Source organism: Mauremys mutica, chromosome 7 (genome assembly GCF_020497125.1).
Source record: "Mauremys mutica isolate MM-2020 ecotype Southern chromosome 7, ASM2049712v1, whole genome shotgun sequence".
NCBI classification, from domain to species: Eukaryota; Metazoa; Chordata; order Testudines; family Geoemydidae; genus Mauremys; species Mauremys mutica.
The window spans coordinates 53,809,565-53,822,217 of record NC_059078.1 but is presented as its reverse complement, the minus strand read 5'-3'; the positions used below and the strand labels follow the sequence as shown (position 1 = coordinate 53,822,217).

General features: G+C 45.9%; 1 protein-coding gene across 3 annotated transcripts in view; it reads right to left on the bottom strand.

Moving 5' to 3' along the window:
- Positions 1 to 7,184, bottom strand: part of USP4 (ubiquitin specific peptidase 4) — a 124,632-nt gene extending 117,448 nt beyond the window's left edge. The window contains exons 1-2 of one of the 3 annotated variants that reach the window (XM_045024121.1): positions 7,013 to 7,182; positions 3,852 to 3,979 (exon numbers count right to left, since the gene is read on the bottom strand). In XM_045024121.1, the coding sequence (XP_044880056.1) occupies positions 3,852 to 3,979; positions 7,013 to 7,113 (229 nt within the window). In that variant the 5' untranslated portion in view covers positions 7,114 to 7,182. Of the gene's footprint in view, positions 1 to 3,851; positions 3,980 to 7,012 lie in introns of all 3 variants that reach the window. The other 2 variants (XM_045024122.1, XR_006581062.1) reach the window with 2 other exon arrangements.
- Positions 7,185 to 12,653: the final 5,469 nt, after the last annotated feature.

Below are 12,653 nucleotides of genomic sequence, written 5' to 3'. Positions count from 1 at the left end.
TCTGAAGAAAATGACATTTCTATGGCATTATCGACCACAAGATGACATAGTTAACTTTCATTGTTATTCAAATAATTCAAAAAATGCAATGCAGAATGAACACAGAACTAGCCTATATTATTCATTTGTGCTACAACAGAGGACAGTTCTCTTGTGAAGCTTAATGGTCATGACAGGATGGGAGCCTTTGTATTATGCAGCCAGCTGAGAAAGTGGAAGCCAAGAAAACCAAACAATAACAAAGGCTGAAGCACTACCTTGGAAGAATTTGGGATGGGACATAAGATTCTTGGGAGCTCCACATAGCAACCCCCTTTCCATGCTATGAAGCTCCCAAGACACACAGGTGTAAGTCCTCTTACAGCACAGGACACGATATATCTGGGTTTTAGTAAGGCTTCTGACAGTCCCACATGACAATATCATAAGCAAACTAGGGAAATGTGGTCTAGATGAAATTACTATAAAGTGGATTCATAATGGGATGAAAGACCATACTCAAAAAAGAGTAGTTTCTCAATGGTTTGCTGTCAAACTAGGAGGGTGTATCTAGTGGAGTCCTGCAGCGATCGGTCCTGCATCTGGTACTATTCAATGTTTTTATTAGTGACATGAATAACAGAGTGGAAATTGTGCTCATACAATTTGTGGATGATACCAAACTGGTAGGGGTTGGCAGCACTTTGGAGGCCAGAATTAGAATTCAAAACAACCTTGACAAATTAAATAACTGGTCTGAAATCAACAAGATGACATTCTATAAAGTGTGAAGTACTACACTTAGAAAGGAAAAATCAAATGCACAATTAAAAAATGGGTCATAACTGGCTAGGTGGTGGCTGAAAAGAACTGGGTGAGGTAGCGGATCATAAATTGAATATGAGCCAACAATGTGATTCAGTTGTGAAAAAGGCTAATATTCTGAGGTGTATTAACAGGAGAGTCATATGTAAGACACAGGACGTAACTGTCCTACTCTACCTGGCACTAGTGAGCCTCAGCTAGAATATTGTGTCCAATTCTGAGCACACACTTTAAGAAAGATGAGCATAAACTAGAGAGAGTCCAGAGGAGAGCAACAAAAATGACAAAAGAAAACCTGACCTATGACAAAAAAAAAGGGGGGGGGCATGTTTACTCGGGGGGGGGGGAGAGAGAGTAGGGACCTGATAGTCTTCAAATATGTGAAGAGCTGTTATAAAGAGGATGGTGATCAATTGTTCTCCATGTCCACTGAAGGTAAGACGAAGTAATGGGCTGAATCTATAGCAAGTGAGATTTAGGTTAGATATTATGAAAAACTATCTAACGTTAGTTAGAAAGTTTTTCATAATAAGTTCTGAAATAGATGTCCAAGGAAGTTTGTGGGATCCCCATCATTGGAGGCTTTTAAGCACAGGTTGGACAAACAGCTAACGGGAATGGTCTAGGTTTTCTTGGGCATGTCTCAGGACAGGGTCCTGACCTGTGGAAGTCTCTTACAGCCCTATATTTCTATGATTCCAAGAAATTGGTAAGTAGACAAGCTGCGGAGTTGGAAAATGGTTATTTGCAGATTTATTATGGAGCAGCTGCTAGTCGGACTATAATTAAGGTTGCTGCATTTTCAACATGCTCTAAAACCACATGCACAATCAGATCTTTCCCTGCAGGGATGCCAAGAGGAACTGGGAACATTACAGTACCTTTCCCAGCATTAACAAGAACTACTTTTTTGGGGAAACCTCCAATTCAGGATTTCTATTCACACGCTCCAACAAACTTCTAACATGCTCTGTACAGCACCACTGATTTGTCAAATACTTGTTGTGGTTTGGATGAGATCACACTGCGCTAGAAGACTGAGGAAAGGGTAATAAACTACTATGATGTTCCAAAGGAACACTAAACTGCAGGGAGACCTAAACTGAGCATTTCCTCATTCTCTCCCTCCCTTCTAATACTTAGGTTTTGCATTTTGGAAAGAGAAGGCAGTACCTGTGTGCTGCAGAAATATTAACCAAGTTTTATGGCAAAAAAGGTTATGTAACACTAGGGCAGAAAATTTGCACCACCACAAAAATTATTTACACACTATATCTACAGACAATCATCAGCTGCATTTATGGACAACCAAGCAGGCATTGCAGAAAAGAAGCAGTGTTACCACTGGTTTCCACTCAGCCACTGACTGTATTTTCTAATTAATTTTTAGTATGTTCACTTCCCCGAACACTTACCAAGGCACTGCAAGAAGTTAATTAAGTCCCAAACACAGATCCAGAAGAACTGGTTTGTGAGTCAGATCAAACTTGGCACTTAAAACCAATCACAAACTAACTCTTATAAAAGTTTAGAATTGAGCTTCACTCAGAAGGATCCACCAGTGGAGAGAATTCCAAACTCTCAGTCCCTCAGTGGAAAAACAGCCTCATTGCTGTTGTTCCATAAAGGTTTGATGCACACATGGAAACCAAGAGTCTCTTTCCTAGGGCCAGTGGAGTCCAGATATATCTTGCTAATAACCTGGTAGGGTGCCTGCCACAACAATCTCCATGCCAGTCAATTGACAAAGCAGCACTAACAGTGGCTCCAAAGTAGATTGCACATTCTATGTTACATGCTATGATATCAGGCACTTAAAGTAGCATCACAGGAGCAAGAGCATAAAGAGTGCATTGTATCACCTGACAGAAGATTAGCAAGAATTCAAAAGCCCCTTATCCCCTACACCAGACACACTAGCTTAGATCTGGTCTAGGGAACACACAGAGAACTTTATAGCATATTTTGTTCATTTTTCAAAACATTAAGTCTGAAAAGAAGGTTTCCTAGAGTTATCAGAATTTTGTATCAGGCTAGAAGTTCATTCAGACTGATCCAACTATCAAAATTCAAACTGGACATATATTTCTGCTTCCAGGTGCAACTTTTGAAAGTTTTGTATTTCAGTTTCTATTTACAGTAAAGTTGACTATCTCCAGATATTTACAGAATTTCATGTCAGTGTGCGGGAGGGAAGGAAGTAACTTCAGGCTAGGGTATGGAGAAATGGTAGAAGATTATAATGTTTCCAGCCTTCTCAGAAAACATAATTTATTCATCCTTAACTTCACTCATCTGTGTTCAACCTGAAATCCTGTTCCGGCACATCATGATAAGAGCCCAGTCTAGTCAAACCCACTGATATTCCATTATTTCATGCTCCCTCTGGACTACACGCTGTGCCCCTCAGAAAGGTTAGTGGGTTTTGTTTTTGTGAGGGCAGGAAATGAGAAGAGAAGCTAAATTGCAGATTTTTTCAGTCAGATGGTGTAAAAGCTAAAGGACACTTTCAAAAACTGCTAAGAGCTCCTAGATTCTCCTTCTCTGCCAGACACAAATAGCTGCCAAGTGCACCTTAACTATGGAGAAATTGGAGAGGGTCCAGAGAAGGGCAACAAGAATGATTAAAGGTCTAGAGAACATGACCTATGAAGGAAGGCTGAAAGAACTGGATTTGTTTAGTTTGGAAAAGAGAAGACTGAGAGGGGACATAATAGGTATCTAAAAGGGTGTCATAAGGAGGAGGGAGAAAACATGTTCATCTAAGCCTCTAAGGATAGAACAAAAAACAATGGGCTTAAACTGCAGCAAGGGAGGTTTAGGTTGGACATTAGGAAAAAGTTCCTGTCAGGGTGGTTAAACACTGGAATAAACTGTCTAGGGAGGTTGCGGAATCTCCATCTCTGGAGATATTTAAGAGTAGGTTAGATAAATGGCTATCAATCTAGACAGTATTTGGTCATGCCATGAAGAAAGGGGACTGGACTCGATGACCTCTTGAGGTCTCTTCCAGCCCTACAATTTATAAAAAACTGCATGCATTTTACCTGCAAAGAGTCCAGAGTTATCAATGGGTCCAGGAAACAGGTTAGGCTCACCCACGTTGTACATGTCCCAGCTGTCAAAACCCACATACTTCTTCCACTGTTTGAACCACCGACTGTCAATCAAATACCTGGAACACAGTTTGAATAGCAAGATGTCAGGAGCAGCTTTCAGCTTGTACCAACCAGAGCACATACTACAACATCATTCTCGCTGGAGGAGGAATAGCTGGTGCAGGTGCATAGAACCCTTGCAGCTAAGAAAGCCCTGGGAGCAGAGGCCACTCTAGGCTAAAGCAACACAGCTGTGTAGGGCAGCAGATTATGTTCATGGATGGGAGGCCTGTCAACAACACAGAACAGAACCTAGTGCTGGCCAGGCCTCTTGTCCTGCTCTGTGTAGTGCTGCATGCTGGCCAGGTCCAACTCTGCCTTGTACCCAACCCTTACCTCTCACTGGCTGCTGAAACCGCAGGAACAGCTTGCCTCAGAGCCCTCAGTGACAGGGACTGGCTAGATACAGGACACAAGAGACGCACCACCAACAGGGCTTGCCAACAGGGAAGGAAAAGGACGGGTTGGGAGGCAGAAGCTCTGGGAGGGGAGAGCGGAGGGATAGCTCAGTGGTTTGAGCATTGGCCTGCTAAACCCAGGGTTGTGAGTTCAATCCTTGAGGAGGACACTTAGGGATCTGGGGCAAAAATTGGTCCTGCTAGTGAAGGCAGGGGGCTGGACTCAATGACCTTTCGAGGTCCCTTCCAGTTCTAGGAGATTGGTATCTCTCCAATTATTACCTTTAGGATAGCGTAGTAAAAATGAATACACACACTTGAGTATTTTAACAAATGAGCAGCAGTATGACCTAGTGACTGAACTAGACGACTAGCTAAGTAGTTGGGTCAACAGAGTCCTGTTCCCAGCCTTGACTCACTGTGCAATCTTGGGGAAATCATTTAGGCAAATATGTCCAAAATGTCCACTAACTTGGGAGGGCCTCAGTTTTTTGTTGGTCATCTTGGGTCAGCTATTGCCAGGTTTTTGGAAGTACTGAAGACTCATAACTCCAACTGACTTCAGCGGGAGTTTCTGATGCCCAGCCCCAGTAAGTAGGCCACCCAAAAACCAAGGCACTCTTGATGAGTAGACACTTTGAATATTCAGCTCTCAACCTCTTTTTGCCTCAGTTTCTCTGTTTGTAAAACTTTGATAGTAATACCTCTCTCCCATTATAATCACGTTGAGAATCACTGATAAAAAGTGCTATTTCATATAGTAACTTGTAAATAGATCATCTTTAATTCATGTAGTGTTAGTTACGGTTCCCCCTTCTCTTCATTAATGTCTGTATAATCTTGACATAAACTGGATAAAGTAGATTAATGAGAAACTACTGATTTTTGTTGTTGGACACCACCACAGGCTTTGAGTGGTACAAGCTTCGCAAGCAATTGTGGTTTCATCTTCAGTGCTCTAGATCACTCCAAACTCCCACTGAAATCAACAGTGGGCCTCAAATGTAAAAGCAAGGGGCATAGGACAAGCTTTTCAGATCAGATATAATATTTGTCTGAAAAGTGCTTCCCATGCTTTCAGTGCTATATACAGTAAACAAATAAGATGAAAATGTATCGCTATGGAAACAAAGCAGATAAATTCTTTTTTTTTAAATGAAGATGTAAAAACTGGCAAAGAGATAAAAACAAATACACAAAATATTAAAGACATGTTTGAACTTCCCATATGGAAGGATAGCAACAGAAATTTCTCATTTAGACTACATATTCCCTTTTGGAAGGGAAATAGTTGGCATTTGCACACTGTATCTCCTATGAATTTATTTCATTTTTCCTTTTTTTCCTCGCTCAATAGAACAAAGTTTCCACAACAATTTACATACCAGGTTTATATTTCAAGTTTTTCTAATGGTGGGATTTTATTTTAATTGTTTTTGTTTTGTTTTTTTGTTTAACCTACCAATGACATCACTCTCCACATTGGAGCAATTATCTGTAAGCAGGGTCTGAACTCATCCCTGAAATCTAGTGGTGAACTGGGCGGAAAAGATTTAAGGAGCAGACCATATTTGCACAAACACACCTACTCTGCTTAGGTAACCTGCAGACAGACCTGCTTTGGTCCCTTTGGCATTTCTGTTTTGGGTTAAGATTCACTTTACTATTAAATGCAGGAGTAATGAAATATTATTGAATGAGCAAAGGGCAGCATAGCTGTACATAGCATGCCCTAATTGAAGGGGTCATCCTAATATCACTTGCTAAGCACGGGATAATGATTCCACACCTAAGTAAAAAGGCAGAGTGAGTGAAGGTGCCACAGGACTCTGCTGTTCCTACTTGGTGACATGGACTCTGTTTAACAAGACATTTAACATTTGACCCTCCCCTCCAGTGTTTAAAGACAGAGCTGATCAGACTCAGTTTAGAGTCCTTGTTTCTGCTCTGTAATTAACAGAGCTGAAATCACTGATATGTTGATCTAAGGGAAGCTGGTCTTAGACTGGTGTGGAGATAGTATTGCCATTAAAAGACAGTACAAAAAAGGCAGCAGCAGAGACTTCCAGTTACATCACTAAGAACTGGGCTGACAGAACCACAGAATCACAGCTAGAGCCAGTAGTGAGCAATGGCCCTCTGCACAAAGAATCCCACCCAAAAGTAGAGGTAGCATCTACACTAAAGCCCGGCAGCTGGGCAGCAGTAGCGTTTTAAAGGTAGACAAACCCTGAGTGTTATGAAGTCCTGAAGAGCTGAATGAGCAGGTTTAAGTATTACACATTTAACGAGGGGACCCACATTAGAAACCTGCACTAGGACGCATGTTCCTGTGGCTCCACCACTGGTGACTCAGCCACTTCAGCAGGCAGAGCAAAGGCCCACACGCACGTGATGCCTCCCAGGAGCCGAGACTCGCCTTATTGAGCCACCGGCTCCACTGTTACAGCAGGGCACAGAGACCCACACACCAGGCCATGAGGCCTGAAAGCACCCCCAGCTCCCCACTCAGCCTGGCCCTCTCGGTCCAGCTCCGCTCCCCCCTCACACGCACACCTCGTTCCCTCCCCCCGCCAGCTCCGTTCCCCGGCCCCACTCGCTCCCCTCCGCCCCGGCACGGCTTGTCACTGCCGGGGGCAGCCCTCCTCTCACCAGGACTCGCCCGGCCTCAGCGCTGTCCCTAGCAGCGGCCCCAGCTCTGCCCGCTGGGCCCCGACATCCGGCCTCGGGCCACGGTCTAACTCTGCAGCCATGTCCGTGCACCCGATGCCCCTCACCCTGCAGCGGATATCCGGCCTGGCCGCACCAGCCAACGTGCGCAGGCGCACTGCCTTCCTCCGTCCCGCCGCTAGCCGCTCGGGCTCCAGGCGCCCTTGGCAGCGCAGCCCCCCTGCGGGAGGCGGGCCCCGCGCGCGGCCAGGAAACCCGGGGGACTGGCTGCTTGACAGAACGTGCGGCTTGGCTGGCACTAAGCATGCGCAGTAACGTTCACTGAGACCGCTGCCCTCACTGGGCATTAAATCCGTTCCCTGTGGTATTTATGTGGGGTGTGCATAGTCGCCTAGCCAAGCGATGGCATCTTCAGGGGAATGATGCATTCTTCCAGGCCACCGCTGAACCTAGTCAGCAGGCATTCCTGGACGACGTGCATCATCGTCTGTGTTGTGCGCAGCTCCACAAAGGGCTGTCACGAAGGCCCCAGCGATACTGGTTGGCTGCACAGATACCTTGGCTCGTCCGGAACCTGTTCAACAGGGACCATTGGCGACAGGGCAGGTCAAAACCAGGTGGGCAGATTGTGGGGTCAGCGACGAGGCACTGGTTGGTTATTATAACAGATATCCATTCCTCTCGCCAGAGTGTTTCTGCCCTAACATCCTGGTGTATCGGATGAGACCATAATAGGCATCATGACGGCAAACATGCAGCTGGTGGTTTAAAAAGGTCATTGTACAGCAGCAAGCTTGAGTTGGCGCATACTTTCTCCAGTAACTTGCCAGTGGCAAACTCGTGTCTGATATGAGGAGGAGCAATATTGCTCAGAACTGGAAGCCATTGCACTGGAGTCGGATGCAGGGTGCCAGAGGTGATACGCATGGCAGCATGTAAGTGCATATCCACCAGTTTAGTGTGTGATGATCTACTCCAAACTGGTGCACAGTACTCCGCCACTGAATATCAGGTGGCAAGAGCTGACATCTGCAAAGTTGGAGCACGAGCACTCCATGACGAACCTGCCAGTTTGCTAAGGTTGTTGCACATCTTAACTTTAGCTACTGTCTTCTTCAGGTGGGCAAGATAACTCAGCGTGCAGTCTAAGGTCACACCTAGAGAGACCAGTTCTACTTCATGCTTCTCCTTCTGACCATTCAGATAAACATTCAGGTCTCGGGTTCCACAGGCATGATGAAGATGGAACAAACTGGAGACTGTTTTTATGACACTTGGCTGGAGGCTCCAAGTCTTATAGTAGTCAGCTAACTTTATCGTGTCCAGGTTTAAGGTGGCATCAAGTTTGTGAAACATCCGGGCCTGGGTACCACAACAGATGTTGTCTGCATAAATGAACTTGCGTGACTCTGCTGTTGGCAGGTCATTGAGGTAAAGGTTGAACAGGGCTGGAGAAAGCACATAGCCCTGGGGTAACCCATTGCTCTGTCTTTTCCGCCATATGGATGGGAGGAGACAACTGAAAGGATGAGCTTTACCTGCTTCAGCCGCAAGTGTGGGAGTCTGCTCTGATGCCTTAGAACAGTGCAGCAGCCACCTGCACTCTGCCAACCCTCAGTGATACCCAACCAGGTAGCTGGACACCTACTTAAAGTGGCCAGAGCACCTTTGGAGTAACAGGTGCGAAGACAAGTGAGGAACGAATGGCATATGTTTAAACATCTACACCAGAACAGAAGCTGCCCAGAACCATTCACTGTAACAGAGTAGCATCAAGTGTGGAACAGCTGGGTAGCATCAAGTGTGGAACAGCTGCAGGCTATGACAACATATTTCCAGAATTCCTGAAAAACCTTGGCCCTCATGCTTGTCTTTCGCTTCTGAAATTCTTCACCAGGATCATCAGTGAAGGTAGGCTACCGAAGATATGGCGCACTGCAAAAATCATTGGCCTCTTAAAGCCTGGAAAGGACCCAAGTCAAGCATCAAGCTATCGTCCCATATCATTATTGTCGGTGTGCTTCAAGGCACTGGAGCGCTTGGTCCTACAGTGCATATTACCCGATGTGGAGAGAATTTTGAGCCCCAAACAAGCCAGCTTTCACCGAGGCCATAGCACATGTGACCAAGTACTTGTGCTGACCACATTTGTTGAAAATGGCTTCCAGATAAACTTGAAAACAGGCACTGTTTTCATTGATCTAACAGTGGCGTACAATATGGTATGGCACACTGGCCTGCTCATGAAGGTATCACAGGTCCTGCTATCTTGAGTCACAGGCATTGTTGAACTGTTCCTCCACAATAGGCTCCCTTTGGGGCCAGGGGCAAGCAGGGGGGATGGGGGATGGGCACAGTCTGTGCCAGGGGGGAACAGAAAGCTGTAGGAATGGGCAGGAGAGGGACTGAGGGGTAAAATCGGGGAGGGGGCATAGGTGCCAGGTTTGAGGCACTGCCTGACGGGGCCAGAGGGGAAACCCCGCACAGGGAGGGGCAGAGGAAGTAACAGTGTCCCCCAGGGCAGTGAGCCACCTGCAATGTTTGCAAAAACAGGCAGGTTGTAGCCCCTGTCATAGGGCTGTCCGGCTCAGCATCCACGTCCCAGGGCTGGGGTTTGTGCATCCCAAGGCAGCTCTATCCTAGCTGGTGTGATGTATGGAGCTGCTTAAGTTAAACATTTTACACACACCCGCAAAAAACTATCTGTATATCATGGAATCATAGAATATCAGGGTTGGATGGGACCTCAGGAGGTCATCTAGTCCAACCCCCTGCTCAACTCCCCCAACTAAATCATCACAGCCAGGGCTTTGTCAAGCCTGACCTTAAAAACCTCTAAGGAAGGAGATTCCACCACCTCTCTAGGTAACCCATTCCAGTGCTTCACCACCCTCCTAGTGAAAAAGTTTTTCCTAATATCCAGCCTAAACCTCCCCCACTGCAACTTGAAACCATTACTCCTTGTTTTGTCATTTGGTACCACTGAGAACAGTCTAGATCCATCCTCTTTGGAACCCCCTTTCAGGTAGTTGAAAGCAGCTATCAAATCCCGCCTCATTCTTCTCTTCTGCAAACTAAACAATCCCAGTTCCCTCAGCCTCTCCTCATAAGTCATGTGCTCCAGCCCCCTAATCATTTTTGTTGCCCTCCGCTGGACTCTTTCCAATTTTTCCACATCCTTCTTATAGTGTGGGGCCCAAAACTTGACACAGTACTCAGATGAGGCCTCACCAATGCTGAATACAGGGGAATGATCACGTCCCTCGATCTGCTGGCAATGCTCCTACTTATACAGACCAAAATGCTGTTAGTCTGCTTGGCAACAAGGGCACACTGTTGACTCATATCCAGCTTCTCGTCCACTGTAACCCCTAGGTCCTTTTCTGCAGAACTGCTGCCTAGCCACTTGGTCCCTAGTCTGTAGCAGTGCATGGGATTCTTCCATCCTAAGTGCAGGACTCTACACTTGTCCTTGTTGAACCTCATCAGATTTCTTTTGTCTAGGTCCCTCTGTATCTTATCCCTACCCTCCAGCGTATCTACCACTCCTCCAATTTTAGTGTCATCTGCAAACTTGCTGAGGGTGCAGTCCACACCATCCTCCAGATCAATAATGAAGATATTGAACAAAACTGGCCTCAGGACCGACCCTTGGGGCACTCCGCTTGATACCGGCTGCCAACTAGACATAGAGCCGTTCATTACTACCCCTTGAGCCTGATGATCTAGCCAGCTTTCTATTCACCTTATAGTCCATTCATCCAGCCCATACTTCTTTAACTTGCTGGCAAGAATACTGTGGGAGACCGTATCAAAAGCTTTGCTAAAGTCAAGGAACAACACATCCACTGCTTTCCCCTCATCCACAGAGCCAGTTATCTCATCATAGAACGCAATTAGGTTAGTCAGGCATGACTTTCCCTTGGTGAATCCATGCTGACTGTTCCTGGTCACTTTCCTCTCCTCTAAGTGCTTCAGAATTGATTCCTTGAGGACCTGCTCCATGATTTTTCCGGGGACTGAAGTGAGGCTGACTGGCCTGTAGTTACCCGGATCCTCCTTTTCCCTTTTTTAAAGATTGGCACTACATTAGCCTTTTCCCAGTCATCCAGGACCTCCCTGATCGCCATGAGTTTTCAAAGATAACGGCCAATGGCTCTACAATCACATCCGCCAACTCCTTTAGCACCCTCAGATGCAGCACATCTGGCCCCATGGACTTGTGCTCGTCCAGCTTTTCTAAATAGTCCTGAACCACTTCTTTCTCCACAGGGGGCTGGTCACCTCCTCGCCATACTGTGCTGCCCAGTGCAGCAGTCTGGGAGCTGACCTTTTTTGTGAAGACAGAGGCAAAAAAATCATTGAGTACATTAGCTTTTTCCACATCCTCTGTCACTAGGTTGCCTCCCCCATTCAGTAAGGGGCCCACACTTTCCCTGACCTTCTTGTTGTTGCTAACATACCTGTAGAAACCCTTCTTGTTACTCTTAACATCCCTTGCTAGCTGCAACTCCAAGTGTGATTTGTCCACTCCTGCATGCCTGAGCAATATCTTTATACTCCTCCCTGGTCATTTGTCCAATCTTCCACTTCTTGTAAGCTTCCTTTTTGTGTGTAAGATCAGCAAGGATTTCACTGTTAAGCCAAGCTGGTCGCCTGCCATCTACACATCGGATGATTTTTCCTGCAACCTCAATAAGGATTCTTTAAAATACAGCCAGCTCATCTGGACTCCTTTCCCCCTCATGTTATTCTCCCAGGGGATCCTGCCCATCAGTTCCCTGAGGGAGTCAAAGTCTGCTTTTCTGAAGTCCAGGGTCCGTATTGTGCTGCTCTCCTTTCTTCCTTGTGTCAGGATCCTGAACTTGACCATAGAATCATAGAATCTCAGGGTTGGAAGGGACCTCAGGAGGAGTCTCATGGTCACTGCCTCCCAGGTTCCCATCCACCATTATCCATTCCCATTTCCCATCCATTCCCATTTCCCAGCATTAGACATCCTCACAGTTTCCTGTCAATGGCCTGGACTTCCAATTTAAATAAAAAAATCAGCAAACCAAAGCGTGATGCGATAGCTGCAAATGTTTTTGCTCCATAGGCAAATGATTAATTAATTAACTATCTGAAAGATGTTGAATGTGTGTCACTGTGTGTTGATGCATCAAATCACAGACCTGTGAAACTGGTTCCTGGCTTGGTTTGCTATTTCAAGGCTTATGAAGGCAGTGCGTGTGGTCACACTGAACTTGTGGATTTTGTCAAACTTAAAAGGCGAGACCTCAGAACTTATTGCAGCTGAAATAATAAGGTTGTGCCGTTCTCAGTAGATAATACAAACACAAACTTTGGCAGCCTCTACAGACATGGAAGATGCATGCCAAAGTAAGATGAGCATAGGCCTTGGATGCCCTGCTCATGTCATGCACAATTGTGCCTGAACTGCAGGGGATGGAATGCTTTCAACGTCTACCGCACTTGTAATCAGGGCCATGCTTAGGCATATGCAGAATACGCAGCTCCATAGGGCACCACGAAATTTGAGGCACCAAATTGCCCCAAATTTCATGGTGCCCTACACAACTGCGTGCTTCGTATGTGGCAGCACCAGCAGCCAGCCCCATCC